We start from the raw sequence: 25,927 nt of genomic DNA, 5'->3' as shown, positions 1-25,927 counted from the left end.
GGGCAAGCTGCAGTTTAGACATATAAAAACACTGACTTACCTGAGACATACTCGTGGGTTCACCGAGTCTCCTCTGGTCTTTGTGTTGCTCTGCACCGCGTGCGGCAGTGACGGGTCGTGGATTTAAACTGCTCACACAGCTGGAGCCACAGATGACAGACTGACGCTCATCGGTTATCGTCTGCTCTGCTTAGAGCTTCAGTTTGGGCGGAAGTCTGAGAATGATGACAAGTGAACACATCACTTTCATCTGGAAATTTTATTCTCTGGTGCCCGCAGTTCTGCAGTTTGTTGGAGGATTTATGGTCGGTCTCATACTTGTGCTTAATGTGTGACGAAGTGAGAGTTGATCCGTGCAGCTTTGCTGTCGGCATTCGTTCTGAGTCCTGTTTCTGTCCACCTGTTGAACCCAAGTCGTAACATTCGCTCTGGTTCTGATCTGTTCTGGTGAGCTTCATGGGAAAACATCTTCCTCTGCTTCGTGTTTCCTTGACCGGATGTCTGCTGCTGCTGATCAGAGCGTTAAGACTGAACAGTGTGGTGAATGTGTGGCAACAAAACAAAACTATGAAAACTATAAAAAGAAGCTGAGCGGAGCTGTAGACTTTGTGAAAGTCAGTGAAACCATTTTAAATGCATTAAACAGACTAATTAGTGGGGCTTTCAGGATGTCACTTCCACCTCAGCCTTTAGAAATTTAAAAAGTCTATTGAAAAGTCGGGTCAGCGGCTCCTTTATGTAAAGATGAGGGCGGCAGCGTGAGGCTTTCCAGTTGTGCGTTCATATAAACTCCTCCATTCGGGAGGATATCGCAGCGCAGGCATGAAAACGTCTCCAAACATTAGTTTGTATGTGAAGGCACCTGTTCAAGGATTTCTGATACGATGAGGCGAATTCTTTTCATTCTCGTGTTGGTAAAGCCAAAGAATGAAATAAAGGAAAACCTCCAACAGGATTTCTTTTTGAATACCTGTGTCTCTTATAGGCTGAACACGGAACATTTCAGATCATTCTTTACATTCTTTGAAGTTTCCTCATTAATTAAGTTTAAGTATTAACTGATTTGCAGAGCATTTGTTGACTCTGACCTTAAAGCCTCTTAAAGCTCAATAAATATAATTTCTACTATCCAAAGGTCCAGCTGGGGATCATCTTTTGTTCCTTAAATGATAATTTAAAAAAACTTCAGGCTCAGTTTTGACTTAGTGTCCTCCATGTTTTTGACTGACTTGCAGAGCTTGTAAGCGACCACATGGGGGCGACACGCCCCACCGGGCTGCCGGCTCTGCGTCAAGGGCATCCCTTTGATCTCAACTAGAGGATCTGGTGCCCATGGGGGCCGGGTGATGCCAGCACTCCCAGTGGACACACGGGGAGGGAGGAGGGGGAGGAGGGGGAGGCCGATGTGCCTCTCTCACTCCTGCTCTCCTGGGGCGAGCGAGTGGCGAGTCAGCAAAAGCTGCCCTGAGTGCTGCAGCGTCATGGGGGCAACGATGACAGTGAGAGGACATCGAGCTGACACCCCCCCCCCGTGTCCTCCCCCCACACCCCCACCCCATTTCCTCCCCCCACACCTGAGGGAACCTGAGTTTGTGGTTTGTCTCCCCCCTCCGTCATCTCTCGCTCTCTGTGCCTCCCAGCCCTGCAGGCCATGTGGTGACCTCCCTGTGTACTGTAGCATGTAATGCCCTCTCTCCCTCTCTGTCTTCGCTCTAGATTAAAACCCGGTTTAAAACATTCACAGACTCCCCCCACACACCCAGCCCTCCTCTTTTTGCCTTCCTATCTCCTCCCCCCTCCCCCCATCTTTCCTTCCCTGTGGTTAGCTGCTGCCTGACTCACCCCGCACTCCATCCTCCTCTCTCTCCATCTCTGCGATCACATCCACTCCGAGCCTGATAAACATAAAAACAGTGTAAATGTGGCCGTCCACACATCTGAGCTTCTGTGTGTGTGTGTGTGTGTGTGTGATGATGAACCTGCTGCACAGCCCAGCAGTAAACTTTCACACTGCGACTGCTCTCGTTTTACCTGTCGGTATCGCTGCTCACGTCTCATTCCAGTCAAACGGCGCCTCTTTTGACTGAACACTATAATCTTCTCACTGTCATTAAAATCCATGAAAAGACCAAAACCACCAGGAGTCCTCGTCCTCTGTGCCACGAGCCCCACTGCTGTCCAATGACACAGCGACAAGTGAGCCCCCACGGTTGTGCTGGTGACATGTTCCGGCATTTACGGTCCCGCATTCACCATCCTGCACCAAATGTGTATCAATCCACCGCTAAAAATAGTCCCCAACAAATGCACTGTTTCCTGCTGTTTCTTTAGTCAACTAAACATATACATGAACATATGTTGTGTTGTGTTGTGATTCCCAAACCAGTCGAGCCTCCGCAGTGTAACCAGGCTGCCTGAGCAACGGCAAAGTTAGCCGATTAGCAGCTAGTTAAACTGGGCGTCACAGAGCTAAAATTAAGCATAATTGAGTCGCTATGTGACCTATTTTTCTTCTCCTCTCAAATGGAGGCTGCAGAGAAATGAAACATCAGCATGGGTCGAATCGACCTGTGTTTTAATTTACCTGACAAGACCGAATCCTTTCTAATTAAATTATTAAATGACTATTGTCCTCTTTAAACGGCAAAGACAAAGGTGGTGTGACGCTGTTTGAACGCTCACCGCCTGAAGTCTGCAGGCTGGTGTCTAACCTGCACTCAGATTTGGAGCCCCACCACCACCACCCCCTCCACCCACACGTCTAAATGTTGACTCCATGGTTACAGCCTTGATATGAGGAAAATGTGCTCAGAGTAGAAGCTCCTGAACCACTTGTGTTTCCTCGAAAAGAGAAGACAAACATCTCCGAGCAAACGTGCCGCAGTGACACAATAATAACTCTTTTAATTAAGTCCACGGTCTGCGCGTCCGAGACCCGCCGCTTTGCAAATACACCAGCTAAACATCAGCACGTTGGCACCGCCGTCGCCACGTTAGCACGCTGCTCTCCGACTGACGGTGCTGCTTGAGGCTCGGTGGTGCTGCTTCAGGTTCTGCAGCTGAACACTTTGTACGGGCATGTGACGCCCTTTCAGATGAGCTGGAACTACAAACACAGCAAATGAAATGAAACGCAGGTGAAGATCAAGTGAAGGTTTCTGATCAGAGTGGTTGGAAAGGGACAAAGGATGAAGGCCTTCGTTAGAGCTCGGCTGTACAGGAGGAAGTTTCACATCAAGTCGCTTCTGCTGATTGTGATTCAAAGCAGGCCGGACTTTTAACTTGGAACAGGAGGCTGAAGGCCACGGCTGAAAGAGGTATTCATACATACTGTAGTAAAAGTACTCACATCAGACCATGAAAATTCTAGTCAAAGTCCTGCATTGAAAATGTTACTTTTATAGGTGAAAGTGTGTAAGTATAATCAGGAAAATGTAATTAAAGGATTAAAAGGAAGCAGCGCAGTAAAATGTGACGGTTATGCTTATATACACAGAAAATTATCGTGACCGCTGAATGTAAATGTGGGATTTTACTGCTGGAGTTTTTGCTGTTTCTTTTCTCATGGGATAGAAACTAATTTCACTCCGGATTATTCCGCTGCTTCTTTTCTCAAGTCATCGATTCGTTTGATCGGTTTTTGTGAAATTTTACAGAAGCAGTAAATAACTACGAGCTATGAGATGTTTGGGCACAAATCTAATCAATTAATAAAGTTTAATGTCTAACAAAACGTGTTTTAATTCCCCTGCTATGTTTTATATCTGAAAATCTCTAAAGTAATTTGCAGCTAGAGCCGTCAGATAAACGTGGTGAAGCTAAAGGCACAGATGTAGCGGAAAAGCAAATACTGAAGTACCTCAAATTTATGCTTGAGTGCAGTAAATGTACTTGGTTACGTTGTACGACTGCTGGACGCCGAAGTTCAAACACCTTCGAGCTGAAGGAGACAAAATCGGTTCCAACGTGTCTCACCAATAAAGCAGTGGAGGCTGCACACGGAGGAGACGCATCAAAGTGTGGATTCTCCCATGACGGGACTCAAAATGTTGAATATGTAGATCATGTCTTCACATCCCTCGATGCTCTCCCGTCCCTCCTCCTCCTCCTCCTCCTCCTCCTCCTCCTCGAGTGTTATTCCTCCTCTCCAGCGTTTACACATGTGACTCCATCCCTCTCGCCCTCCTTCAATCTGCTCATCCTTTTTTATTTTTTCTGTGCTTTCTGTGCCTGAAGCACCTGCAGGGAGGAGGCGGCGCCATGTTGAAACGTTAAAATATGACCATAAAATTAATGTGTCGTGCTCCTAAAAGTCAAGACGTGCTTTGATGACTTGCCTGAGGGAGAAAAGTAATGAAGACTTGGCTCGATCAGAGAAAAACGAGTGTGTGGATCGGAGTCTTTTTCAGGCTTTTTAATCATGTTTTTAACACAATCGCCCTCCATCACAACGTGTTCATTCCCACAACTTTCTTAAGCATTGTTGGGTTTCTGCTACTTTGGTTTTAGGGCTGAACTTCAGGACTCAAATATAATTCATATACTAAAAAGGAAAAAAAAAGAAATAAGTAGTACTAATTAGTGCTCAGATGGCATCCAACCCTGCGCTGCACCCTGTAGGTGGTGGCTTCACGGGGCGTCGGCTCCATGTAGTTTTTTCGAGCTTCATGGATTAAGGCCCAACTTCGTCCGCCGGTGAGCTCCACACCCAGGAGCTAATGCAGAACTGCCTTAAAACCCGCATTCTTCCTGATCTCCAGCAGGGGGCGGCTCCACTGGCTCAAAATGCAGCCTGATTGTGTGTGAGCTTATGAAAAAAACGAGTCTGCTTCTCAGCTGATTTATGACCTCAGTAAAACATTTCCTAATGAATTTATGGTTTCAAGTCTTCTTCAGTGCAGCATGATGTTCATTTTGTAAATTATGCACCCATTTAGGGTCAAACAGACCATAAAACAGGGGACGCGGCAGGTCACGTCCAATCAGAATATCCTCCCCAGCTCCACCTTCTCCATCCACTAGTTATTATACAGTCTATGGTCCAACAGGATCTGATAATCACGGACAACACTACAAAGTGGTGCCACATAGTAGACTATATGTGACTGTATATAATCATTTTGACAGTAAATGTTTTTGGAAAATGCAGCTGTACTTAGGACCAGGAGTGCTGATTATTTTCACCACCAACTAACCAATTTATCATTTATAAATTTTGGGAAATAGTAAAAACTACTCTCCCAAACCCAAATAAATATAATAAATATAACTGTTGGGCATTTTCTTGTATTTATGTGTCTTAATCCAGAGGCCACCTGACTCTCCACAAATCATATTTTACCATCCTGAACATTCAGTTTAAACCTGTGAATCCCAAATGTTGGACAGAATTTGCTTCTCAGATAAAAATAAAAAACAAAAACCCTCTGAAACGGCGTTCAGACCATCGTCAGCCACGGAAACTCCCCACTGAAACCAGATTTGTGTTTTCCTTTCTTAGAAGCAGCTGATATATGATTTTTAATAAGAAGAAGCCAGTAGGAAGTCGTACGTATCTGATGTATCCGTCTAACCCTCCTCCTCCTCCTCCTCCTCCTCGAGTGGCAGCAGCTCGGAGTGGAAGACTAAGAGCTGCTGAAATTTTTATTTAGCAGATGAATACACCCATTATATACCTCCCTCAACGCACTCATGCATGCATGTTTACACAGAAACGCACATACACAAACTCCCAAATGTGCCGTTGAGAGTGGTGTGAACCCAGAGCAATTAAAACCAGGCAGGGTGTGTTTTTTCTTTCCTCCCCTTTTTTGTCGTTTTACTGCCAGTTTTTATTTCTGGTGGAAAGCGTGCGCGTCCCTGCAGTGCCGGGCCTCTCTTATCAGTATGCCGAGTGCACTTCCCCTCTAAACATGGCCAAAGCTTTTGGGAGCCGTGAAGCTCCGCCGATAAGATAACAGACAAAGCCTCGTCTCTTTAAGGAAGACAGAGAAAATAAGAGATCGTCCTCCCGGTGGACCTGGACGGAGAGAACGAGCTAAGAGAAATGACACGTTTGGAAAATGAATCCTGGAGAAGGAGATATGAAGGAATTCTTTTTTTAGTGAAGGAACAAAAGGATGCGCACAGCTGCCACTTCTGGTGTGTAAGGTGAAGATGATCTGCAGAGCATATTTAAATACTTCGCCATGGCAACAGGCGCTGTGATTAGGGGCAAATAGGCAAAACTGCAGCAGCACTTGAGACTGAGATGATACAAATTAAGAGAACTCTGGGCAGTTGCCAAGGAGACGGAAACGGCGGAGGGGTTAAAGTCCAACCTAAACACACCTTAAAGCTATTTTAGTGACAGCAGAGCGGAGAGTGGGAGGGGGACGCGGGAGGGGGGCACAGCGCAGGGGGTGGAGGGAGGAGGTGGAGGTGGAGGTGGAGGTGGTGGTGGGGGGGGGTTCTGACAGCCGAGCTTCACAAATAATCTCCAGACCTGCCGAGGTGTGTGATCAGAGTTCAAAATCCCTCCATATGTGAGTGTGTGTACCTTTCATTGTTTGGCGGTTTCAGTGTTTCATGTGTCCATGCAGCCTCACACACACACACACACACACACACACACACACAAAAAGCTCGTACTCTGGTTGAATTTCATGCATTTTCTTTATTGATCCTCTGCGGATTCATCTCCACTCTAAAAGCTCAAATACTGCTTGTTCTTGTTTTCTCGTGACATCGTCAAGAAATTCATCAAAGACAACAAAAGTGACTTTATGGCTTTGTGAGAACAGGTTTCAGTGTTCACATGTTTATTCAGTGTTTAAAGGTGCCAGAACAGGGACGAAGCCCCGCGTGAAACATACAACACGTCAGCCTGAGGCCCCACATTATGTAGGCTTCATTTACTGGATCAGTTCAGGGTGCGTTCAGGTTCAGCTCTCAGCTCATCTTCAGTTTTGTTTTGGGTTTTTTTTGTTTTTTGAGCCAAATTCAAGCGACCACGAAGCTCCTGATCGAACAGAAACAAATCTGATAAGAGCTCCACATGTAGGTCCTTTATGACACCTGAGTCAGCTGTGAGATACGTTTGAGGGCTCTGAAAAACGAACAGGTGGACCTTTGGCCTCAGATTGTCTGTACTGTATCGTCAGGTTGGTTTTACAACTGAAGGTGCTGCCTTTTGGGAAATTCAGTGAACAGCAAACTCTGTATGAGAGTAAACTTTAGCAATCAGCTTCGGTTTCTATGTCGTATCCAGTTTCAGTTTAAAGATCTGATGTGTACACAAGTGAAGCTTTCAGGTGAACTCGTTAGACGTGTCATCAACGGCCCTGATTGGGTTTTATTAGCAGTTACTGGATTCCATCCAATCAGCAGCTGAACCAGAAAAGCCTTCACACACCTGGTTTGCCCCAGAGCTGCTGCCGTCAGCCAGTCGGATTCCAGTATTTCACTTCCTGCGGTGGGAGGACTTGCAGGAGACGGATTGTTTTTTCCTGGTCAGCACTGAGGCAGCAGCACATGACAATGCATGTCACATAAATAAATCAAAACTGACCTGAAAATAACTTTGCGACGGCTACATAATGTGGGACCTGAACCGTTTCGTCTTCCCCCTCCTGCTGTTGCTGAAAATCAAAACAGGCCGTTTCACAAATGCTTGAATGCGAATGTTGTCGTGTCTACTGTTTGACACTACTCTGCCTAAAACTGAACCCCCAAGAGCAGGCGAGCGAAGGCGGCGAGTCGGTCGCGTCATGAGACTCGAACCTCACCAGAAGGCCATGATACACAGGAGATACTGGTCCTCCACCGTCCTCCACCCCCCACGCTGCCTCCCTCGCTTTCCCACACTAAGCAGAGAAAAGACACGAAGCTTTTTCTTAAGAAAAACAAAACAAAACAAAACAGCGACGCTTAAGGAAAAGGTACTGAAACAGTCGGGCAGTATTCAAAGTATCCAAAGCACAGTAGAAGAAGGTTGTTTTTTTCAGGCACTTGTTAAACCCCCTCTGTGTCGTTCATAACTCACTGTCTCATTACGGCGGCGGCGGCGGCGGTAATGGGTTTGGTTTCGTCTGTGCCAAACATGAGGCCATGCATCAGTGTGCGTCCATGTGTGAACGAGTGCGAGAGGTGAACACTGTGGACCTACTGAAACTAATGACACGGATTACAGTCCTCACAGGAGTGCAGGATAAGGGACGGACTCACACTGAAATCACAGACAGAAAGAAAACAAATGACATTCAACTTAAGATTATGGGAGAAGGAAAGTCCTGGGGCCTCATTACAGACAAATGTCCACACTGTTTGTCTTAAGTGACAAAGATTCCCGTTACAGAAGCAAACTTGTGGCTCAGACCTCGTGTGTCTTATCATAAGAAAGTAGAAGTTGCTGTTTATTCACACGCATGTCGAATGATATATAATATTCAAAACGTCAGAGTTCGTGTTGTTCGCCACCTTCACGTCGTCGCTTTACGGTCGTCCTAACTTAGCAAAGTCTTTGGTCGCAGCTAAATTCCAACCGGAAAAGCGGTTAAGTGTTTCTGTAATGCCAAATATCCTACATGTCTTCCTCCACTGAGTTAAGATTTGAGACCCAGAGGGTTTCTGTAACGAGGCCCCTGTGGTGGCAAATAAACAGTCTTACAGTCTTAGTGAAAGGACTCGGGACAAGCTCAACATTTGAACATTTAAATCTCCTCCAAAGCAGAATGTTTGGATAATGAGTTTTAGCAAAGAAAATTACTTCTTGAACTTCATCTTTTTAAATGGTCGAGTCAGACACTTTGGCACACAATTCACATATAAAGACAGTTACATCACCTTTGTTTAACCTTAAAGGAACAGTCTGACAGTTTGTTGTCTTGCCCACAGTCAAATGCTTGAAACATGCTCAGAAGCCTGGAAACAGGAGCAAACTGCTAGCATAGCTGTGGCCAACGCTAAACAGGTAAAACAGGTAAAAGCTCCAACAGGATAAAAGTCACGTCTGTCTTATCATCCTGACGTGGGGTGAGACACCAAACAAGCTCAAACTGATTCACTTTGATATCTTGTGAAATACGATTATTTGCTTTCTTGCTAAGAGTTAGATGAGAAGTTAGCTTAGCATAGCGAGAGGAAGCAGGTTGAAATGGCTTCACCCCACGTTTCCAGTTTTTATGCTAAGCTAAGTTAAGCTTGAGTGGGTGGGGCTTAAAGTGGACCGGAGCCAACTGTGTGCTGTTAACTAATGACAAGTTGCTCTATTTGTGTTAGTGAGATGATACTCATCTTAGCCAACTACGCACTCATCTCTAATATTTACTGTGCAAACATGAGATTAATATCAATATTAAATCTTGGCGAGAAATAATAACCGTATTTTCCAAAAATCTGGAACTGTTCCTTTAAGCTATTATTTACATTAGATGAGTTGAGGACATCTTAGTTTTTTGTTCCCATTTCTTCACTGAGGAACATTTTTAGGATACGTTTTGCTCTTTCGCTGATAATTTGAGGTTTCTTCATGGTTGTCTTCTGTGGTCGTCTGGTTTCGTCGCCGCTCCGAAGCAGACGCGAACATCCTGGAACTTGCGTTCCCATCGGAGCGACGCGTCACAGTGAAACATGGAGTCAGCCACACGACGCCACTCATGACCACAGTCGCTTCTCTGCTAATATCGAACGGCAACTTTTCAAGTTTAGGGTGCATCTTAAAGGGTTTCATGATCCGTGAATGTTTTGTCAAGCTGCGAGGAAACGCGGGATCATCATAAAGAAAGAGAACAAAACAAAAACTGCTGCTAAGAACGAAGCCACAAGGTTTCTGCCTGCTAACAACACAGCGTCACTGAAGCACAAATCACACCCCGACGGCCTGAAAACCACCCAGCTGAAGGCAACAGTCAGCTCCATTTAACAGTGTCTTTGCCTGAATCCCAGAGCCAATTAAAAGGTGCGAGATGCCTCCATCAGTCCGGCTCTTGTCGAGGTCGCTGTCAGATTGGTCAGTGGGGAAGACATCAGACCCCCCCAAAACCACATCCTAAATTAATCGCGCTCGGAGATAATCACATAACCGACAATTACATCCATTTCCCTTTTAATACCCCACCCGCCTGCCAACCCACAGCACGACTGCACACACACACACACACACACACACACACACACACAGTGTCATTACACAGACAGACGCCGATTCCCAGCAGGCACGACGCACGCATGAAATATGTGTTAGTTAGAGCTTATCACAAGCTTTGTTAAGTTCACAACAGAGATGCTTACACCCCACCAGGGGGAGGGGTGTCGGTGATTTATACACAAACGCTAAACGCTGAAAGTGACATCATTAATCATTAATCAAAGATGTGAAAAGTAGAGAACAAAAAAAAGACAAGCCACACAAAGCATGCAAGAGCGTTCCCAGGTTTCCCAGGTTTCCCAGGTGAGAAGTGCACCAGGTGAAGGACGGGGTTTCATTCCACTAACGCGCCAAAAACTTCAAGTCTTGGTTTTGGTAAATGAATCCTGACTTTAAGGTAAAGCACATCGTGGGTTCCTGTTTTTTAAAAAAAATATTTTTTCTTACAAGATTCAAGAGTTTTTAAAAATATCGACGTGGAAAAAAAGGCCCTTCGCACGTATTTCTGGAATGAAACCCGTCCGGTTCAGAGAGCCGTTTGACGCCCAGACTCCGCTTCATCAGATGAGCCTCCCACTGACCCACAAAGCCTCTCGTGCACACAAAGCAGCCAGCCAATCATCTCCCAAGGTAAAACACGCCGAGAGGGAAATCTTGCTTTCGGGCAGAAATTGCACGTCATTATCAAATTGCAGCTCCAGAAGCAGAAATTGCACTCATTACTGCACCCTGGACACTGCAGGCATTTCCACCCCCCTCCCCTGCTCCGCTCACCTCCGTCCGCTACACCCCCCCAGCTTCCTCCCCGTGACGAGCCACTGACTCCAGATCAGCTGCAGCCTGTTGGCACTGTGTGGTTGGCACTGAGGGGGATGATCCCGCTGATCTGCGATCAGACTGAGATGTAACGGCACTGAGTGGAAGAAAGAAAACAACAAAAGACGACGCTGCTCACAGTCACTTTAGGCCCGTTTCACTAACGGAGAGCAAACACTCGAGCACCAGCGAGAGGTCACATGTCAGAGCAAATGTTAACAACGAGGCAGGAGACCCAGTAAGCACTGATCCGGAAGTCTGAAGGCTAAAATATGTTTGGATTAAGTCAAAAAGGGGTGAAATCTGCCTAAAAGGAAAGTAAGATTTTATTATTTTAAGTGAACTGAAGTCTTTTGGATAAAAACGTGTATTTTGTGTTAAAGGTTCAGCCATTTAAGATATTTCTGATGGAGGTTTGGTCAGTTGTGTCAGGTTTATAAACAGCAGCGACAGGAAACCCTAAGCAGAATAAACTTTAAATAATATGTTTAAATAATGTGATTTCACTTTTATGTTGCCACAAGGCTGTTCTGCTCTGAAAGTCTGGTTGGGTTTTAGGAAAGCGTGACGATCTGATTTAAAATACTCGTCTGGACGTTGTCGTGCTGTCTGGTTAAAAATACCCGACTTTCAGCTGTCTCAAACGGCCTGTCGCTCGGCAGGCATCTCGTCTGGGTTTCACAGCACCGCCGTCCCCTCCTCCTCCTCCTCCTCCTCCTCAGAGGGTTCGGCAATCTGTTCGCCCTCTGAGCTCAGACCCGACGTTCGGAAAAGGAAAACTGGAGCTAATTGGAATTAATTAACTGAAGGTGTTTCCCTATAGTTAGGACCAAACGACCAAACTTTGGGGGGTAAATTACCTGTCAAATGACTACGTTTCAGTGTGAAGCAGGTCCTAAGTGGTCATTTAAATGCTGCTGAGTTGAGTTCAGGATGTCAGTCTGATTTTGGATCCAGTTCCCAGTTGGCAAAATTCCCAGATTCATTAAACTCTGACGCTAATCAATCTCTTATCAAACCTTGTCTGTTAATGTGCAAATAATTCAGGCGACATGAGCGGGCTTCTCAGCTTTAGCCTGCGCTCGCCATCGATTTCACAGGTTAAAATGACAACTTAATTCTGTAAGTAAGTAAATCAAACGGCGAAATGAAAACGGTTTTTATGCTTCGGTGCAGCCAGCGTCCCATCAGTCGTCAATCTTCTGTGAGTCACAGTCTTTTAAACGTTCGTAGCTGTTGTGGCGTTCAGGAAAGCAGCGTGTTAATGATAAAGTGTGGAACCTAAGAAATGTGCAGCTGTTATTTCAGACGTGTCAGACGCGTTTCCATCTTCTGCTACTCGTCTCATTTTCAGGCTGTAAACATTAATTAGGCTGCCATTAAAAAAGTTCCCCTTTCTCAGGCGGCAGTCTAGATGAGTTTTAGTTATTTATAACTTTTAACTACCTGCAAATGTTGAAAACTGAACCTAATTAGAATCAGTGAGGGATAAGAAAGATTACAAACTGTACAAACTGAACTATCTGAAGAGTTTATAACCAGTTTTCATCCAATTTAAAATCAGACGTCTGGTGGCCACCAAATCAGTGTTTACTGGAAAACTCCCGTGTGCACCTCTGAATCCAAAGTCCTGTTTTGTCTGGTTATCTGAGCCTGAAGCACCAGAGTGTTGAGCGAGCAGTTAATCCGTTTGGCTCAGCTGATCCTGAATCAGTGGCTTTCTGATCAGAGGCAAAAATAACAACAATAATAATAAAAATAATGAAGAAAAAATTAAAATTAAAATAAAGATTAAAAAATTGTATACAGTGGTCACACATTAGCGGAGTCACTGAGTTCTACTCCAGAGAAGAATACTGCAGAAATCACATCGTCAGCTGGTCAGACCAGGAGGAGGCTGATGGGAGCAGGATGATCCTGGTCCGGGTGCACAGTGGGTGATGTGGTCTGGGTCACATGGCCAGAGCTCGGGCCTTGGCGGCTGCAGCCTGCGCTCTCTGCACAGCTGCCTGGCTGTTCTCCATCCTCGTCAACTGGTTGTTTTCAAACAGGCCCTCATGACCGCCGCCGCCGCCGCCTGCGTCTGGAAACGCCAGCACTCCTGGACCAGACAGACTCCTCGTAACATATTCGATCAACACCAACAGGAGCTACATGTTGCTTTTAAACTTATTAAACTGACCCCTTGCTGTTTCCTCCACAGTCTTGGCTACAGTGATCATATGACTGAAATGGTGACATAATTCAGAGAGAATTGACTTAGCTGTCAATACACTGTGTGGCTACAAACCGAAGAACCTCAACCCCACACTCCAGTGTTTCATGAGTGTTTATGCATAATTCATCAAAATAAAAACTGATATCAAAATAACGGCTGTGGATCCACCGTGCTGTGTGAACTCCCTCACCATACTTTGTTTTCAATCTGGTAACTACACTATACAGACAAAAGTATCCAGACACTCCTCTTCATGGTGCTGTTCCTCAGGGTTTGGGCTTGGCCCCTGACCTCCAGTGAAGGGAAATCTTAATGCTTCAGCATACCAAGACATTTTGGACAATGCTATGCTTCCAACTTTGTGGCAACAGTTTGTTGAAGGCCCTTTTCTATTCCAGCATGACTGTGCCCCAGTGCACAAAGCAAAGCTCCATAAAGACATGGTTGGATGAGTTTGGTGTGGAAGAACTTGACTGGCCCACACAGAGTCCTGACCTCAACCCCATCCAACACCTTTGGGATGAACTGGAACGGAGATTGTGAGCCAGGCCTTTTGGTCCAACATCAGTGTGTGACCTCACAAATGCTCTACTGCATGAATGGGCACAAATTCCCACAGAAACACTCCAACATGTTGTGGAAAGCCTTCACAGAAGAGTGGAAGCTGTTAGAGCTGCAAAGCTGTCTGTGTGTTTAGAATGAGACGACATTAAAGTCCCTGTTGGTGTGATGGTCAGCTGTCCCAATACTTTTGTCTGTATAGTGTCAGAGCTCTGACGCAGAACATGCCTTGTTTTGATCCTCTGTCATTGTTTGAGCCTTTGCTTTCTTCTTCTGTTAACTGTTACCTGAACTTAAGTTAATGTTTAACTTAAAGAAACATTTAGGAATGAAGCCCTTCCTTTAAAAACCACCAGCAGCTCTGAGGCCCTGCTGGTGAAGAAAAATCTTTATGTTCCACGTCTATTTTTACAAGCACAAAAATGAGCCAGTTGTCACTGTGTCACATTGTCGCCCCCCATCCGCCCAGCAGCCTTCAAATAAAAACGTGTTGATTGCCTCCAGAGACGCCGAGTGCAGACACACAGCAGGCTTCAAACCAGACAATTAACACACTTCACAGTTTGATATAATCAAGCAATATTTAAAACATTTGGTATGACAACCACGAACAAAGAGAGACAATGTGAGCCTCGAAGCTTTACCTCAAAACCCAAACAGAAAATCCTCCCTCATTTTGTAAGAAGTGAAGCAAACTTAAAATAATTACGGAGCAGAAAACTGAAAGCACATGACTCAGGTCAAATGTTTCCAGCTAGAGATACTGAAATCTCAAACCTCAACAAATGTTCTTCTGTGAGGCATCAAACTCCTCTTACAAGCCTTTAAAAAGTCTGTGGTTACAACAGTGTTAAGTCTCACACTCTGGTTCGGAAAACGGGTTGAACTGTTCAGGTCTTACCGTAGCCATCCACACATCCGCCTTTAAACTCGCCCTCGAACCTCATTCCGTCGAAGCGAGTGAAGACACCGGCGCCCTGAAATTTGCCCTGAACAAATTCACCTTCATACCTGAAAAATAAAATAAAATAAAATAAAAACTTCCAAACAAAACACATTCACAGTAAAGGGACAAAAAACAGCTTCAATTCCCAGAATTGTGAGGAAAAGGGCTGAAGGGAGGGTGAGGGAGGACATTTTTCTAAAGTATGAGGAATGTTTTTATAGCTAACATGAGCAATAACTGAGGTTTGACTGCTGCTTTGTACAGCACTGACCTTGAATGTCTGGAATTTTACGCATGGAAATGGAAAATACCAAAAGGTATTTAACTCATGTAAAAAATGTACTAAAGTATCAAAACCTTTCTGAAAGAGGGAACTTCTTAAAGGTGGCCAGAAGTGAAAGGCAGCTGCAGTTTGGCGGCAGCTTTAGCGACTGTTAGCTACTGTTAGCCGTAGAGCTAATGAGGTGTAGAGCCAAAATATATGGACCAAACCACAGGTGAATGTGGAAAAACAAACCAAGATGGTTTTCCTGAGTTTTATGTTGTTTACGTCTCGTTTGAATGAAGAGTGTTTTATGATGAGTTAACCAGGCAGTTAAGAGGCAGTTAAACGGTTTTATTTTTCTGTTTAGTAATGAATACAGGTGATAGAACAGTTCCCTTATGGACGTTTTGTGAGTTTGTTGTGTTTAAGTATTAGGCTTGGAAAACTTAGCAAACCCACCACTCTTATACACCTCCCAGCTGAAACTATGGGGTCCTCTAGGGGTACAAAGTGGTATTGCGGACAGGACGGGCCGAGGCTAGCTGGTTAGCATGCTAACTTCAGTAGATGTCTCTGCTGCAAGATAACATAAAGGCTGTTTCTCCACATTCTGTTGATAATGTCGGCTCATTTTTTCCAATGTTTTAAACTAAAATTCTGCCCACATCTCACAAATTGCACCTTTAAACATTTAATGCTTTAAAATGCGTTTCTCATTGCTCTTCTTCAGTTTCTTAAAGGTGATGATCAGACATGAGAAAAGCTGCATTTGTATTCCTTCTCTGCTCAATCTGCTAGTTTAGAAACTAAAGTTGATGGAAACAATGCAGAGCAAGAACGACACAACTGCGACTAAAAATTAACTCCGGACACAACGCTGTGATGATATTATCACACGATGGACAAAACAGCAAAACAAACTCATCTCTGATTCTGTACATGATGAATGTTTGTAGTCAAGCAGGACAATATTCCCCCGAGGAAGCTTTTATTTTCTTTACAAAGCAGGAAACAAGCCTGCATCACAGCCTGTAACAGATTTATCCACAGAGATAAAGTATTGTGAGCAAAAGTGCAGAATGTCAGCATGAATACAGTGTGTCATCAGAGCCACGAACTGACACAAGACTTCAGGTTTCAAACAAAGCAGCTCTGTCTCGCTTCGTAACAAATAATCATTAACTGAAAGCCAAATTGACTTAAAGCTGATTAATTAGAGTCATACTCTCACAACAACCAGCGACATTCACCCGCATTTGACCCCCCCAGATGAACATTAAATTTGATTCAGTGCTGAAAACACGGTTCCACAGTTCACCAGGAGCTTCTTGACTTTCTCAAAAGGCACTTAAACCGCAGCCTTTTGTCGCAGCTGTGAAAGAGCAGGCCGCAAACTTTTCAGAGCCTCCTTTCAAGTATTTTAATACTCAGAGGACAGATTCAGTGCTGAATATTCAATTTAATCTTAAAAAATACGTTTCCAAAGCCTGTGAAGAATCAATCGTTACTCTCAGCTGACGGCCCTGAACGGGCGGCACTTTGCTTCTTAAACATCCTCAGCTGCACTTGAACTTATCACCTCCATCAAAAACGTGAGAAGAACAGCTAGAAAGACTGTTGATGGACAGAATCTAAAATGGAGGAACTGCTTTCTGTGTGGGTCACGGAGTCACGACCTCTGATCAAACTCTTTTCTGATGAAACCAATAGAGAAGAGCTGCAGATGTTTGTGTCAGCTCTGACTAATCCACAGCCGGAAAGAAAAGAAAAATGTTCAGGCGTCTGTTAGTCACTGATGACACTGACTGTCGTTATAACGAACACTAAAATTCTTCATTTCCAGCTTGTAAAGAGCAGTTTTATGTAGTTGTAAATTCACTAACTTTTCAACACCATATCTGAGGATGTGACTTTGGGTCATTGTGATCATTTCGTGGACTGAACGACTCGCTGATTAAACATGAAAATTCACTTAACGAAACATAAAAAGTCTCCAAAATTAAAATAATCTTCGGCTGCAGCCGTGCAGTTCAGGGTCTGCAGTTTCAAACTGATTTTGCGTCAGCTGGAGACGAAAAATGATCTGCAACTGTAATTTCTTTTTGGCAAACATTTAACCTCAATAAAATACACGTACGACATACAAATACATATTAAAATACGTGGATATACAACACAACCAACTGCATGTCACACTTTCAGCTCCAGCCTTCTTAATTTTGCACATTTCTACAAACTCTTCAGCTTGTGCGGAGTATAATCTTTGGAAATCGGTTTCCTGACTTCGACATGGTGCTGTGTGAAGATATGGAAGAAACAAATCAAAAGGTGTGCTGGCGTCTCCTCACTGTGGGGCCTTTTGCTGTGAAATCAATCACACTGAACATCTTTGGGTTTTGGGCTTTTAGCTGAACAAAACATCTGAAGACGTCCCCACGTGGCGATGTGTGTGTTTTTGTGTTCTAACATTTCATAAACGAAACGATGAAGCCTCGCGTGGCGTTTCTGTCGGTCACTCGGTGTTCGTGGGTCAGGTGGACCCAAAGAGTGACGAGCCTTTTAAAACCACGCAGCAGAAGTTAACTTCATCTCCACTAGAAGGAATGCGGACCACATGATGAAACTGCTCTGTGTCTTCTGGATAAAATGTGTGTGATGCGAGTCAAGAGTGATTTAATGTTCAAAAGTCAAAGGTCAGGTAAACAGGAAGTGAAGCACAGACCTGGAGCCGTCGGGGAAGACCAGCACCCCGCAGCCGTTGAAGAGGCCGTTCTCAAACTGTCCCGTGTAACACGTCCCGTCGCTGAAGGTCAGCTGACCCAGGCCATGACGCAGACCTGCAGCCACATGCGCACACACGCACACGCACACACACACACCTGAGTTAGGTGCTGTGACCTGAATGCTTCTGACAGATTCGGTTCAGTTTATATAACAGGCTTGGATTCAAACTCCACTGCTGACATCCTGAAGCCATCGAGCTAAAAGTCAACAGCAGGTTTCACTGTTGGTGTTAGTTTGTAGTTTTTGTGCTTGATTTTCAGTTTGTCATCCGGCCTCCTGCTCCGGTCTGTGACTCTGATGACTCCTCATCAGGAGGTTCACAGTTCTGAAGTGATTATGGTCGACAGTCATCACATTTCTCCCTCCTGAAGCAGGCAGAGCCGGCGGCGGCGCTGATGGAAGCTCGGGAATCAACGTGTGCGCTGATCAAAGCCGAACGAAACTTCCACAAGAAGAAGAAGAAGAAGAAGAAGAAGAACTAGAAGTGACAAAAACGAACTCAAACGCTGGCAACGCACAAGTCTGTTTGGCCTTCTGTGAAATTCCAGACTGCGTTTGGCTCCTCAAAGATTCGCCACTGAGTTCTCATCAGGACCACTTCTGGCTCGCCTGAACGAGAACGAACAAAGAGCCCGAAACAAAACAGCTCGATTCAGACACAGTTATGAGAGCTGAGAGTTTTCAGTCGTAAACATACACATTAAAACATCATTTCAGTTCCTTCCATCTCCAGAGTTTTCTCATACTTCATATCATCATGTGCTCATTTCACTGATGCGTTCATTTCTGATTGACACTGAAAACCCTTTGGCATGAAGATCAATCTGAAACCATAACAAGCAGGCCAAAAGTTGATCATCAACCCCCCCGGAGACAGAAACGATGTGCTTCTTCTGAAAGCTACAAGATGTTGGCTGTAAGCGAAAAATCTAATTAGTGCAGTACATTAAGTTTCTGTCTGACCATCAGTTTTCCTCCAAAAGCTTTTTAAAAAGTCCAGAACGAAGCACTAAAACACCAAGTTTTATATATTCAAGCACAGTTTGTGGTTTTTGATACTTTGATCGTGTTTCCAAACGATGGCCTGCCTGATCTCAGAGACTGGACCAGCGAGTGTCATTTGACTGTGTGGACAACTGAAGTCTGAACTGTGGCCCCGTGAGGCCCCTGATTCAGGCATTTCTCAGTGCGAATGACTGATCGTTCTGGAGCATCTGGCTAAAGAACAGCCCACATTCATACAGTAAGAGCAAATCAGCTGTCAGCTTTTGTGAATACATTTAAGACAAATTAAAAGAGAACATTTGGGAATGAGGTCAGGCGTTTATGGAAACCCAAAGTCAGACGATTCATGGCTATTTTTCAAGCTATTTTTTGAAGAAGACATCAGTAGCTTTCCAGACGTGTTTGTGAAGTAATCAAATAGAGCTTGAAATCAATTCTAAAACACACTGGGAGCCCAGTCAGCCCAGGGATGACGTGGACCTGCTCAAAGCCTGGCAGCGTAGGTTCAACCTCAGTGTGATCAACACAGTAAAGCTTGGCAGAACATCAGTCGAAGCTGTGCAGCAGAGGTTTTCTTGAGAACGCAGAAATCATTTTTGGGGAAAAAAAAATTGTAACACATTAATTTGGAGTTCGCAGCTCGGGAGGTTGGTAATTGGTGCTAAACGGCAAAAGCTGAGCTGCTCCTCTTCATTTTACGCCTCTTAAAATGTTCCCACGGAGGTGAGACACATTTTCCCCACTAATTCTGAAACTAACTTCCAGAATCTGGAAGATGGCAGCCAAAGGAGGCGGGGAGGGAAAGAAGTGAGCGTCGCTCCTTGCCAATCTCTATTAGCAGGCCCAGCGGGATTTCGGAGAATAACTGGATGTCAGGCACAGTTGGACACGGGCTGAGGAGGTCCTGGGTTCCTCATGGCAGCCATAAGCGAGGAAGAGGATTTACTGTGAGCTCGCCAAGTGGCATGAAACTGGTGCGGGGGGGGGACCCGTCAGTGGATTGGGATTCACAGGAGGGGAGGGGGGTGAGGCAAGGGTGAGCCTAGTGAGTGTTGTCCCTTGCTCCCAGCTAATGGCAAAGTAAATTAGGCAGTCCATCTGTCAGGGCTGCTTAAAGTGCTGCTCTCTGCCTAATCTCAGCAGGGTTTTCACGGGAGATTTGGAGAAGAGATTTGGCAGCAACTAAATCTGGGAGCTCTGCATTCCATTTTCAAAGGCCTTCTTCCTCTGAAACATCCCGCATCCATATGTGCAGATGCATGTGTGTGTGTGCGCACGAGCCCGACTCCATTTACTCTATATGGGTAAAGAAGAAGGCCATCGGGGGCTTAAATCCAACTCCTCATCCTGCGGGAGCCCTGACAAGCGAGTGGGAGCCCCGAGGAGGAAATTTCATGGACTCGCCGCCGAAATATGACAATCTGCGGCATGTCAAAGAGGCCGCGGCCGGCTGGTCCTGGCCACAAACAGCAAGAGGAGTGTCTTCCATGGAGCATCAGAGGAGTATGAAAGCATGAATGGTGTTATTCAACATAATGAAATCAAGTGGCAAAAGTGTAAGCACTTCATGAAGCGAACAGTTTAGCTTTCTTTCTCTAGAGGCGCAGATTAGCGGTGGGCTGCTGCAGCGAGGGACAGTAATGTCCTCTGCGTCCCACTGGACTTGATCCCACCAGACAGACTCTAAGCTGTCGTTCAGCTCCTTTGTAACGCCTCCTTCCAGTCTCGTGTCGGGTCACGGTCTCCAGCTAATTACGGTTTAGCTGAATCTGTCCGGCTTTTATGTCAATCAATAGCGGTAATGCATAGATGTTAAATGACTGCATGGGTGAAGTACAGTAGTAAATGGCTTCTGACTGTGCCTCGCCTGCTGTGGATGTACCCACCCAGCTTCCTGTAACCCGATAGCCCCCGAGCCCGTCTTCAACCGGCGCTCGGCTGAATTATTCATGTGACACCGTAGACCTCGGTCGGACACACACACCTACATGTTTGTGTGCAAACAGTGACTTTGCATGCATGGACGCAGAGACACGACACGCATCAATCTGTGTTCACAACAACCCCTCGCCATGCACACACACACACACACACACACACACTCGAACACAAAACAAAGTCAGCAGTGCTAATTCAACTTGTGGGGTTAAAATCAACACACTTTGGACGTGCTGGAAAATAACCGTGTGAGGTGCTGTAAAATATATTCCCCGTAGACCTTCAGCTCGGGCTGCATGTGGAGCTGTGAAAGGTGGGAAGAAGCTACTTCATTAAAGATTTTAACAGCATGTGGAAAAAAAGGAAAATTACACATGAATGTGCGAAAAGGGGGACTTACAAGGACTTTATATCCGCATACGGTTAAAGAAAAAACTGACAACAACCACACGTAAACGCTGCTCAACACCCAACAGCAGCGACACCCATCCGCCACCCCTCAGCCTCCTTCATGAGCTGACCTTCCCGCTCTTTACTGAACATCAGCCGAGTTTCTTTCCTCTGACACCGGTGTCTAAAATGACAAGCGAAATGTGGTCGGCGCTGAATGACGCACAAAAGGCAGCTTTCTATCAGATCACAGGATCTTCCTCAGCAGATGGAGTCTGCTGATCAGACATCACGGACGCTGAAGCTCCTGAGGGACTTGTCGTCCCTGCTGCTTAAAAGTTCGAATGAACATGTACAAACTACTATTTTGTGCTGCCATAACACGCCTGACCTGTCAGGTGGGGGGCCACGGGACCTCTGGGGGGAGTTTGTGGGCCCCAGCATCAGGATGTCTGATCCTTTGGGTCCTGTGCATTGAGGGTGGAGCCTCCAGGTGGGAGGCCTCACCTGGTGGTAGGGTGGATTCGGCTTATTCCGGCACAGCTCACAGGTTCTGGATCAGGTTGGAATCTGGGGAGTCTGCAGGCCGTTGCTGTGGTCCTGGAGACGTCCTGGAGCTGTTTTTGCTGTTTTTGGGCAACATGGTCCAGCTGAGGGGAGCCTGCTGCTGACAGGAAGAGTTTCCCCAACACAACACTGCAGTATAAACAGATGATTAATGCTATTCACTTCCCCTGTCACCGGTTTGAATGTTGTGTGTTTTCCTCATGCGTTCAAGATGACAAACGTGACAAAAATCAGAAGAGCGGCAATAAGAAGCAGCCAACTCGGAGCTGTGTGAGCTCTATTAGAGGACTAATTTCCTGAGTCGTCACTGAGAAGCGACTGAGCTAAAAAAAACATGCTGCTGTGTACGAAAACCCGAGAGAGCATCACAGCCAAACCAGTTTAACAGTTTTTTTTGCTAAGTGTGTGCAGACCATATGTTTCTCCCCGCAGCTTCACGCCCGCTTTGGTGCCAAACTTTTGTTCTTCGTTTAACCTTCCCCTAAAGGTTGTCGAGGTGTTTTTGTCAAACTGCAAATACTGGTTTAGGTAGTGTGATATCATGTCTCAGCGGGCTCACTGGCACCAGATGGTCTGTGTGTGTGTGTGTGTGTGTGTGTGTGTTACTGACTTCGGTTTAGCTTGTTAGATACAATCTGTGTGAGCGCAGGTTCATTTAAAAGCCAACAACTCTTTCTGCTGTGAGTCTGGTTTTCTCCTGAGTCTCCAGCCTGACATGAAATCTCCGTCACCAAGAGCGTTTAGAGATACACTACATAGACAAAAGTATTGGGACAGCGGCCCATCACACCAACAGCGGCTTTAATGACGTCTCATTGTAACCACACAGACAGCTTTGCAGCTCTAACAGCTTCCACTCTTCTGTGAAGGCTTTCCACAACATGTTGGAGCGTTTCTATGCCCATTCATGCATTAAGATTTCCCTTCACTGGAAGTCAGGGGCTGAGCCCAAACCCTCGAAAACCAGCCCTGCACCAATACTTTTGTCTATAAAGTGTACCCGCTTTTAGCACTATTTTTTAATAATATTTGCTGATGTCCCCGTTTCATCCTAACACTGTAGGAATCGTTGGGTTCAGGTTTAGGATCAGATTGATGCGTTTAAAGACTGATCTGACACTAAAGCACTGCACAACAGCTTGTCTGCTCATGCCGTTTCTTGTGCAGTTTGAAGCACCAAAAAACTGAAACTCAGATCAGGCTGACCAGCCGGTCTGCTCCTCCAGAAGTCCGGCTCCAGCTCCTCCTGAAGCTGTACTCTCAGGAGGCATCTGTGAAGCCAGATGTTTACCTTGCAATAGTTTTAACATCAGAACGGCCGCCCTGCTGTGTTCAGGTCGCTTCTCTCAAACTCACAAGCTGAAACCTTCCTGAGACTTCCGTGAGAACCTGAAGGTGCCCTGTGGAGTTTGGCTGCAACCACACTGAACTGATGTGAGCACACAGCGATCAACACACCGTCCACGTTTCGTCCTCGAGGTCTAACAAACACAGTGACCGCGCTGCCTTCCCCATGAAACGGACACGAAGCTGGCGCGTCTTAAAAGTTTGAGAAATGGCGTCTTTGGAAATGAGTGACCTGGCCCAGATGGGGGAGCCGGAACCTGGAAGGGGAGCTTGAACCCGAGTGTGCACAGGGTGGCTGAGCCCAGAGTGAATCCTGCCCCGCCTACGTGTTACTGTGTTCATGCTTAGAATTACTACATGAATGAAACACAACGTGAAAACAACAGGTGAGCGAGCAGGTGGGTCTCTTGCCTTCTTTCCATTCGCCGTGGTACTCCTCGTCATTGGAGTAGCTGAAGGAGCCTCGAGTCAGGGTCATGGGTCCTGTCGACACAGAGAAACCATCAGCAAGACCTGAACCTGCTGACACGCACAGACAGAGCTGAGAGTTCATTAAATAACTGCAGCACAAATCATGTCAGGATTGTGGAGCGGAAAGGACACAGAGAGGACACAGAGAGGACACAACCACCCAAAGACTGTCCGCTGTGTGGCTAAAAGCAGGTGAACACCCCGCCGTTACGACCTCGCCAGCCTGCGCTGACGATCTGCTGCTGTGACAGCCTCCCCTCCTCTGCTTTCAGGCCCTCGTTGTGATTTTTGGAAACCAGGGATTTGCTCCCGTTCGGTGACGCTGGGCCAAAGGCCAAACCGCGACGCCAGGTGTCGGGACGCCGCAAGCAAAAGCAGCTCAGGTGAGCACAGTTAGGCCGGCGTGTGGTGAACCACCAGCTCGCTGCGGGACCCCCTCACCTGTGTGGGGCTCCCGCGTGACAGGAAACAGTGACGCAGCCCAGCTGTGATGAGGCTTGTGCTGGGAGATCCTCTTTGTCTCCTGTCTGTGTTTATTGTTTGACACATTAAAATGTTCAGTCTAACGCAGCTATCATTCCCTGCGCTTCTCCGAGGGCTGTCCTCTCCTTTCTACTGTTTCAACAGGAGCATCAAAGAAGCAGCAAAGGAAACATCTGAGGGCCGGTTATTAGGCTGAATAATTGCTCGAATGCCATCAGGCACGCTGTCAGATTAGTCGGGAGGAGGAGTGTGTATCCCTCCATCTAATGTTGCCACAGTAACGGCGCCCAAATCCCTTTCATCCTGCCGGCAGGACGCTGTCAGCCTGCGGAACACACACACACACACACACACACACACAGTGAGGTGAGCGGGAGGAAGAACAGAAACGGTTTACCTGTTTTTATTACACAGCAACTCAGTCCTTTGTCTCTACATCACTGAAAACAACGCGACAGTTGGAGGGTTTCTGCCTCTCTCAGCGACTGTTTCCCGTAGCGGCTTGTTTTCCTCGCAGTGCTGCTTCAGCGTCGCTCCAAGATGACGCGATCTGATTGGCTGCGGATCCTCCACCTCGACTGAAGGCGCCTTCCCATTGGCTGGTTACCCCCCCGCCCCCGTGCTGTCCAGCCCGCCGCGGGAGACATCTTTGTCGAGGGCAACGGGTTCAACGACTCAATTAGCCGAAGTGCTCCACGCTTAAAACGTTTGCCCTTGCGTTTTTCTTTTAATGTGCTGCCCACCGCCTCAGTGGGATTGTAAAGAGGCAGCGAGGTTCCTGTTAATGATATCGTGTCACTTCATGTTTCAATTTGGTGATTAGACCCGCGTTTTGGCCGGTTTTATGGAACCTGATTTATTGTTCACCCCCAGCGCTAAAACAGCTGCACTCGGGTGCTGAGGGGTTTGTCCAGTCAGGTGATATGGATTCAAAGCCAGCAGGGCTTTAATTCAGCAAAAAGCTAAGAAGGAAAAAAATAAAATAAAATCAAGGTGACCCAAATGAAGCAAAACTCTGCTGCTCTGGTTAAGTTTCTCAGCGGGGATTGCAGAACAACGAGCTAGTTAGCCAACGCTGGACTCCATGTTGCTAAGAAACCTGAGTCCAGGTGTTGTGCAGCGACCGTCTTCAAGCATCCAATCAAAGTCTAAGATCAGAAATGATCAGACAGCAGAAGGCAACCGACTGGAGCAAAGTTTTGGTTGCTGACTAAACGTGGTAACATCACCAAACCCGACTGGGGGCTCTGCTGGGAACGGTTAGGAAGCTCGATGTTCTCCATGTTCTCCATGTTCTCCATGTTCTCCTCTTCCAGCACACCTGGCTCAAGCGATGAGATCTCTCTGCAGAGGCCTGATGGGGAGCCGTTCATCTCGACCAGGTGTGCTGGAGCAGGAGCAGCAGCTACAGACACGCGATTCTTCAACGACTTTGAAGTACTCGTGGCCCTGGGTGTTCCGCTGTGTTTCTGGCTTGTCTTCGTCTTCCTCCCCCTCCTGCTGTTTGAAATGCTCAGTCTTGACTCGCAGCTGGAATTCCCTAGCGATCCCTCTCACTTTCCTGCACACACTTTAACCCCACGGTCGACTGCTTAAAGGCCGTGGCGACTTTTCTTCAGTCAGTCGTGTGGTATTTGAAGGAAATGTTGATTTTTAAAATTGAGTATCTGAAATAAATGCTCAGTTTATATGGACAGAAAATAAAAGAAATAAATAAATAAACAAACGCTTCATTTTGCTCTCAGTTTGTGACGTGAGTGTAAATCCTGGCTGCAGCCCTGGACGTGACAGGCCAGTAGTTTATTAATTTGATTAAGGCCACAGGGCAAAAGGCAAGATAATCCATGAAAACAGAACTTGTAGTAGCCTAATCCTTAATTGGCTGAATAGGAATATTGGGCTACAATAATATAAGGAGAATTTACTATTTCTTGGTAAAGAGCCTCAAAGGAACATTGTGGGGATTTTTTCGGACAGTTTGGCTGCGTTCACAGTCAAATCAAACAGCTG

The 25,927-nt window shown here is 46.1% G+C and overlaps 1 protein-coding gene across 1 annotated transcript; it reads right to left on the bottom strand.

Annotated features, from left to right (window-relative positions):
* Positions 1-7,241: 7,241 nt before the first annotated feature.
* LOC124051350 (MORN repeat-containing protein 4-like) lies at positions 7,242-24,496 on the bottom strand. Its single transcript, XM_046374643.1, has 5 exons — positions 24,315-24,496; positions 23,375-23,446; positions 17,655-17,769; positions 14,623-14,732; positions 7,242-13,043 (listed from the first exon to the last, which is right to left on the bottom strand). The coding sequence occupies exons 2-5, from the start codon at positions 23,439-23,441 to the stop codon at positions 12,895-12,897; spliced, it is 441 nt and encodes a 146-aa protein (XP_046230599.1). The 5' UTR covers positions 23,442-23,446; positions 24,315-24,496; the 3' UTR covers positions 7,242-12,894.
* Between the last annotated feature and the right edge of the window lie 1,431 nt (positions 24,497-25,927).

Source organism: Scatophagus argus, chromosome 2 (genome assembly GCF_020382885.2).
Source record: "Scatophagus argus isolate fScaArg1 chromosome 2, fScaArg1.pri, whole genome shotgun sequence".
Classification (NCBI taxonomy): Eukaryota; Metazoa; Chordata; class Actinopteri; family Scatophagidae; genus Scatophagus; species Scatophagus argus.
This window is presented reverse-complemented; position numbering and strand designations above follow the sequence as displayed.

Coding starts and splice junctions, on each gene's coding strand:
- LOC124051350 (XM_046374643.1), bottom strand. CDS start 23,441: ATGACCCTGACTCGAGGCTCCTTCAGCTACTCCAATGACGAGGAGTAC. Junction 17,770..23,374: donor CCACGGCGAATGGAAAGAAG/GCAAGAGACCCA, acceptor ATGTGGCTGCAG/GTCTGCGTCATGGCCTGGGT. Junction 14,733..17,654: donor GTCTTCCCCGACGGCTCCAG/GTCTGTGCTTCA, acceptor TTTATTTTTCAG/GTATGAAGGTGAATTTGTTC.